Raw genomic sequence first — 7848 nt, 5'->3', positions numbered from 1 at the left:
TGAGTGGATCAAGGAGCGGAGCAAATTGAAGAAGTGAGACTTAATTTCGATTTCAAGAAGTTATTTATGGTAGGTGTAAACGATTATTTAGCTAATTTTTCTCTACCTAATAGTTTTTTTATCGTTTGTCTCAACTGATATTTAGCTGATTTTTCTGTTTGCCTGCTAATTTTTATTGTTTGTCTGAATACTTTTTCTGTTTGCCTGATAATATTCAGTTTGTGTTCTCAAGCTCAGCAAAAGCAGCGGCAAAAATGGATTTTCATATCTATCTTGCCAGGACGAGCATGCAGACTTCTATTTTTAGGTCAGATACATTACTTCCTTGACAACATTTATGGTACATTTACGTGCAGGGTAGAGGCACTGTCGCAGTCACGCCAGGAAAAAACCTGAAATGTAAGTTACTGGTCTGAATGGTGTTTTCATTAAATATTGAGCCATGTCTTGCTTGTGGGGTATAAATGCAGGCCAACACATTATTCTTTCTCAATAATAAGCGTGCACGTTATCACAAGATTGGAATGAAAACAATTTATGACAGATTTGTTTTTATTATCTGTAAAGATGAGCTGTGCTTTTCTCTCAGAAGTCGAAATGGATAGTTAATGACTCATTTGTCATTTTCTTTGAAAAAGATCCGTGCAAGGTAATGAGGTTTAAGTCGATGAAGAACATGGAGCACATGTTATGCAAAAGGTGCAGCGAAATTTTATGCCTCGGATGTGAATGACCGCAGAACATTACAGCTTTCTGTGTGCTGCCAAGCATTGCTTCTCCTAGAAAGATAGTGCAGTTTCTTGAATGTGCACATTCTATAATTGGGATAAGGATGGCTTTATGTGAAATGAACTGTGTTTTCTACAGTTTACTCTGAAATAAATCAATGAATCAGCTCCTTTAAATTTCAGTTTACCTATCAATGAATCAGTTCATTTAAATTTCAGTTTGCCTTTGAAGCTTTAGGCAAGTCAAATCGTTGAAACCACTACAAAATACGGCATTCAAACATCATATCCCTTTGCCGAACTTTCAAATGGCAAAAGGTTGTAAAATTTCATCTCTTGAAACCTGTAAAAAACCCTGTATTTAACTTCTTAGGCAAAGGGAGATCGTTGAAACCACTGCAACAGGCCGCATTGAAACCTCATATGCCTTTTCCGAATTTTTAATGGGAAAACTGAATGTAGAAATGAAACATGCCTTTACCGAATTTTCACAGGGAAAACTGACTGTAAATTTTCATTGGTAGAATATATAACATTTGAAATAGCAGTTTCACATTATATAACTTTTTGTATGTAAATCCGTGTTTTGCCTCATGCATTTAAAACGAATCAAATATGCCTAGCCTAGTATATTTGAACTTTTTTCTATAAACCGTGAATATTTTTCGGCGAAATGAAGTCGCATTCAAAATTTATTTTCTTGAAAAGTGGTCAAATAGCCATGAATGCGATATTGCTGCTGGTAATCCTACCTACTACCTAGTTAAATTTTTCCGAGGCTGTAATGGTACTAGCAGCAAGTACATCAGATCAATATCATGTCAGAATATTACCGAGAGAATTTAGTCTATCTATACATATCAGCAGATAATTTAGTCTCAAAGCAGAAAAATAATCTCTGCATGTTTATTTCTTGTGCGACTGTAGATCAAATAAGATGACATGGAGACGAAGAGGATCCCACAACACATGAGCACACAAATGCTGAAGCAGTCAAGGAAAGAAAAATTCATCAACCAAACCTGGAGAAAGGCAGTACTATATGACAAACAGAGATGCAAATCTTTACATTCTGATAGAAACGAAAGCTGTGCAAGTTCAACCAGCGACCTGGAGGCAGAAACGGCTTTCAGGTTTCACTATGGTGGCACAAAGAGTACAAAAACTCGGGCTCTGAGATGTGTATTTCATAGAAGCAGGAGTCCGTGAAAGAACAGGAGTCCTATCAGCATGTTACCAGGAAGGAGGAAAACAAGAAACAATGGTAAGAATGTATCCCCTTTAAGCTCCTTTAAATTACAGAGAGGATATTATCCTCCAGCAAAGGATTCCTATGAGGAAGATGGCTCTGAAAATTGTTCTTCAGAGGCCTCGTCCTGTAATGCAGGCTGCAATGCATGCATAGATGACGAAGGGATGGAAACGAACTGTAACATGTCATATCATGAATCCTGTATTAATCCTAAAGTTTTGAGAGTGGATTCGCTGCATGCCTCTAAGAACAAAAAAATGGAAAACCACAGGCGTTTTCCATTGCATGCAAGTAAAACCCTGCAGGAAAGCCATCCACGTCATGCATTGAGGATCAATGATTATTATCGTGGAAATGCAAGGAAAAGACAAGGCGAAATCATGATGGAAGATTCCACTGTGAGAGACTGCAAAGAAAATCATCTGAGCTTGAGCCAAAAGTACAGACCCAGATCCTTCAATGAACTTGTTGGACAGAACATTGTGACAAAATCCTTGATGAATGCTATCCTGAAACAGAGAATTGCATCTATATATGTTTTCTATGGGCCCAGAGGGACAGGGAAAACCACTGCTGCGAGATTATTTGCTGCGGCAATGAATTGTTCATCTCGCAACAGGAAATCAGGACCATGTTGGGAATGCAGAGAATGCTCACTTTTTCAGTCTGGCGAAAGCCCTCATGTCACAGAGCTATATGCAGCAAGCAATAATGATATTGAAAAACTGAAATTCTGCCTTCAGAATATTGAATTCTCTCAATCAGCTTCTGAGTACAAGGTTTTCATTATAGAGGATTGTCACGATCTGAGTCACGAAGTATTTAGTACTATGTTGAAATTTGTGGAAAATCCTAATAGTTACATGGTATTTATTCTGATTACAATAGATTCAGAGTTACTTCCTAAGCCTTTCCTGTCTGGATGTCAAAAATTCCGATTTCAGAAGCTAAAAGATGTGGATATGTTCAGTAGACTTCATAGACTAGCAGTCTCAGAAAATATCGATATTGAGGAGGATGCGTTGCGTTTGATCACATTCAGGGCAGAGGGCTCGTTACGGGATGCTGAGAACACATTGGAGCAGTTCAGCCTTCTTCCTACAAAAGTCACTCTGACCATTGTTCTCCAAACGGTACACTTCATTTCTTTATCTGCAATTTCATCTTTTGAGTTTCTTTATGAAGACTTCATTTCTTTATCTGCAATTTCATCTTTTAAGTTTCTTTATAAAGAACTGCAATTTCATACTTTAAATTTCTTTAAAAACACCTAAAATTCATAGAGTACATACCTACTTTGAACGTATGATGATAATACTAGTAATTGAATTCATCATCCTGACAACCGTTGATTCACTTGCATAATAATCCACTTCATTTTAATATTTCCATGGCTTCAATTTGCAGATTGGTTTGATACCGCATGAAAAACTGGTGGAATTACTTGACTTTGCTTTAGCAGCAGACACTGAAAATACTGTGAAAACCACACGAGAGATCATTGATTCTGGAATTCAACCGCTTACCCTGGTTTCACAACTAGCAACACTTATCACGGACATCCTGGCTAGTGGTTGCATTCCAGCAGAGGCACAAGAAACCCAAAAATTCTTCGGCAGGCATAACTGTAAGCCACGGGGCATTTTGATAAAACTTGTTTGGTATGACAAAGAGTCATTAATTTCAATCATTTTTAGGGCCTTCTTGACAAAGCGATGATAATGGTCAAAGTGTTGTCGGATGGCGTTTTATTTTGCAGAACTTTTGGATAATTTTTTATCATATTTTGCAGTTCTGAAAGTATGTATTGCAAAATAACCTTTAATCTAGCACATTGTTTCGAAGGAATTATACACTAATAAGCAATAGGAATCAGCCTATACGCACACAGTAGAGGAATTTAACAAGTTCATGGTCATGTGATCTGGGGCTGATGATCTAACAAATGGGTTAGCGATGCTATTAAAAGCTATATTTCTGATTGCCTGTTGCTCCCAAAATGAATTCAGTGCTGGATGATCTGAACATTGAATGGACAGTGATAGTAAAATTTTCTGATTCACATTGTTTTACTTCTGTGCAGCATTCAAAGATATAGTAGAGAAGTTAGGCCAAGCTCTGAAAATCCTTGTAGAAGCAGAAAAACAACTAAGAGCTTCTAATGAATGCATTTCATGGCTTACAGCTGCACTTCTGCAGTTTGGACCAGAAGAGTCCAACCCAATTCCTCATGCACCTGTAGGTACAAGCATCACGCATACGAATGCAGTCCTCGGTGATTCAAATAATAAGATGAATGAAAGAGGTCACACTGTTGCAGAAGGACTTCTTCATACTGAAAATCATTGGGATGTGTATGAAGTTCCCCCAAAAATTATTCAAGACAAAAATCCCGCGGGAATGATTACAGCCAAAGATTCTGGAATTGTAGATTCATCCGATACCACCTGTGACCTTTCAAAAAGCTCAACCAGTCATTCTCACAATACAAGCATGACCAAACCTATTTATTCTCATGATACGAAAACCAATAGCATCCCAGCACCGTCAATGAATTGCTCAAGGGCTGCTGAAGTAGGGAAGATGGAGCTCAATCCCGTGAGTCCATGCAAAATGGAGGAGATATGGCAGAGTGTACTGAAAAGCAGTCAATCCACTACTCTGGAGGACTTGTTACAAGGCCAAGGAAAGTTGGTATCCCTTCTGGTATGCAAAGGTATGTAACTCCCTGTAGTTTATACTGTAATTGAAATAATTAATCAAAAGTTCTTTATAGCTCTAACTTAACAAGTAATAATTCATTTCAGACAGCGCAATAGCTGAAGTGGAGCTTAGACCTGGACAGCACAAAGTGCAGACTGAAAGGCTAAAGATAAACATTTCCAGTGCATTGGAAGAGGCTCTTGGATGTCCTGTAGAGGTCAAGATGACATTATTGGCTTCCGCGAGTTGTCAAAATGAGATTCCAGAGGACACAAATGTTTTGTGTTGCCAGCTGCTGGCAATCTCTAAAACAGATAAATTATGTTGCTGCTGCCCATGCGCAACAAAATGTATTTTACGAAAGCACAGGGGATGGAGGACAAGAACTGTGCAGTTTCTGCTCAAATGTATGGGTTGTGAAAATTCCAACTGTGCCTGCTTGCCGCCTGCCAGATGGTGCTTTTGCGCCAAATGTTGAGTTTTCTCTCCAAACACGTAGCATTTGTTCACGGGAACAACGTTCATGGTGGTGCAATCTCCACTCAAGATTTTAATGTTAAAAAAACACTCACTGGGAATTAGAATTATTAACTAATTTAAAATTTCGTTTTATAGGATCGATGAATTACGTGGTTGATAAGTTTTCACGAGGTTTGTATGTTTGTTGATATTTTGAGCTGTTTGGAATGAAATTGAACTTATTTACTAATATGGATCTACACACTTACACCCGAGGCTCATTAATTGGGGACGTTCATCTCAATTTCAGATTGGGGAAGTTTATGGGTAACCAATATTGAGGTTCATTAATTGGGGATGTCCATCTCAATTTAAATGGGGAATGTTTATGGGTAACCAATATTTATGGAGTTATAGTTTTATTAACTTATTAGATGTGTACATTTTAGTGTTATTAATTATTCCATTATACTTTAATTTCAGATCGGGGTTTAATGCATTGGTGTGTACACCTCAGTGTCATTAATTACTCCAATACACCTTAATCTCATATCAGGGATGCCCATAGGCAACTAATATTGGTGGAGTTATAGCTTCATTTGATGTTGTACATGGTTAAATTCAAGCACTGACATATACCGCCCAATGCATTAATGGACCTATAGCTCCACAAATATGGATAGCCATGGACATGTGTGCTATATGCATTTACTATATATATATATATATATATATATATATATATATATATTATTTTTAAGTTTTTATTGTTTAAATTTATGAGATGTATTATTTTGTTTTTTTTGAAAGTGAAGGTGTGTAGGTGTGAGTTATAAGAAAATTTATTACATATTTTTTTTTAAGGTGTAAGTGTAAATGTTTAAGTAGAATGTATATGTATCACATATATCCTTTCTAAGGGTCTTATGGTGAAGAGAAATGGTATGTGGCACATCCTCACTTTTGAGAGAGTAGGTGGTGGTTTAGAGACAAGTTTAGAAAACAACACATTTAAATAATAATAAGATGTAGTAATATTTATCATCTCCCTTTTATGATTACATGTAGATTGTCACCTCTTGATAACCACCCTCTAAGTGGGTGAGGGCATACATGTGTTGCACCCTCATCCTTGTGGTGATGTTGTAACATATGCACCTATAACTCTCACATGTATACACTTGAAGGTAATATATAAGTATAACATGTAGTACCATCATTTATCTCAATTTAATGATGTCTTTAGACCCTTATCCCCTCTACATTCCACTTTCCCATGAAGTGAGAGCATGCAAGTATGTGATTCACAAGTGTGTGTGTGTGTGTGTCACAAAATTAAAGTCACAAAAAACATGCACTTAGATAAGTGTAAGATCTAGTAGAGTCCTTTGTCTTTTGTGACACAAGTAAAGCCTCATCCTATCTACCACCCATCATCTCATGGAATGAGAGTAGGCATGTCTATGTCATAGGTCCTTGTCACACATACATGCACATGTGACTCATGTGAGACTTAGGGGTACAAAATAACACACATAGATAATAAAAGATGTAGTAACATCCATTATCTCTATTTTGTGAGACATGCAAGGGCCCACCCGCTCCACTACTCACCCTCCCAAGGAGAGAGAGTAAGTATGTGCATTAATAATGGGTGCTTGTGTCAGCCCCCCTCACAACTATACACCCTCTTACGTGGTGAGGGTGTGCATGTGTGTGTACCATTATTACCACCCCACCATACACCCTCTTAAGGGGTGAAGACATGGCATATGCCCCTATGAGTCACACACATGGATGCCTATGGCTTAAATAGAAGCACATTGTCACCTCCCAAGAGGGTGTATGGTCAAATGATAAGCATGAAGATGCACTTGTGGCTGACTCACATGCACACCTCTAGAGGGTGAGGTGGTATGTATGTGAGTCACAAATGAATGCATCATATTCACCCTTCCACCATACACTACAAAAAGATGAGGTTATGTATATATGCAAGTTACAAAAATCTAAGAGGTGAAAATGTGCATGTGTGTAAGTTATAAAGAGTGTATAAAACACATGACACTATAACTCACACATACACACACCTATATATATATAGAAATCATAAAAATACATATCATATCTTCATTTTTTAAAATATAAAATAAATTTTACATATATCAAATAAAACCATTTAATACTCTTTAAATAAAATAAAAAATAACTTTACACAAATTTTTTAAAATCACAATCAAATGTATTTAAGATATGAAATATCAAAAAGAATTCAAAGAAATTATAATAGTTTGAACATCTATTTATCTTTAATATCTCTCCAAAAAAGTTACTCAAAAACGTTTAATTGAATTTAAACGAAATAAAAAAATATTATATATCTATATATATATATATATATATATATATATATATATATATATAATATTAAAACTAGAAGTAAATATAATAGTATTTTCATTTTAATATAAATTAAAATAACTTTTATTTAAATATAAATTTAAATAAGTAAAATTTCCAACTAAATTTCATATAAGATAAAAATCATTTTATATTTTGGATAGTTACATGATAAGGATATCCAAAGTACAAATGAGATGGATGTTTGTTTTTCTAACCATTCTCATTACCTTTCACAAAAGGGTAATGCATATGGGGCTATAACGAAGCTTTTGCGTTGTCAATTTTCATACATAGTGCTTTCTT

General features: G+C 36.0%; 1 protein-coding gene across 1 annotated transcript; it reads left to right on the top strand.

The window, feature by feature from the left end:
* Positions 1–1673: 1673 nt before the first annotated feature.
* Positions 1674–5386, top strand: LOC149148546 (protein STICHEL-like). The gene is made up of 4 exons (XM_089439395.1): positions 1674–3113; positions 3388–3607; positions 4064–4696; positions 4788–5386. Exons 1-4 carry the CDS (start codon positions 1959–1961, stop codon positions 5159–5161), a joined length of 2382 nt encoding a protein of 793 aa, XP_089295521.1. The 5' UTR covers positions 1674–1958; the 3' UTR covers positions 5162–5386.
* The last annotated feature ends 2462 nt before the right edge of the window (positions 5387–7848 follow it).

Source organism: Pinus tabuliformis, chromosome 9 (assembly GCF_031772625.1).
Source record: "Pinus tabuliformis cultivar Carrire ecotype Pingquan chromosome 9, CPIR1, whole genome shotgun sequence".
NCBI lineage: Eukaryota > Viridiplantae > Streptophyta > Pinopsida > Pinales > Pinaceae > Pinus > Pinus tabuliformis.
This window is presented reverse-complemented; position numbering and strand designations above follow the sequence as displayed.

Coding starts and splice junctions, on each gene's coding strand:
- LOC149148546 (XM_089439395.1), top strand. CDS start 1,959: ATGTTACCAGGAAGGAGGAAAACAAGAAACAATGGTAAGAATGTATCC. Junction 3,608..4,063: donor ATTCTTCGGCAGGCATAACT/GTAAGCCACGGG, acceptor ACTTCTGTGCAG/CATTCAAAGATATAGTAGAG. Junction 4,697..4,787: donor ATCCCTTCTGGTATGCAAAG/GTATGTAACTCC, acceptor AATTCATTTCAG/ACAGCGCAATAGCTGAAGTG.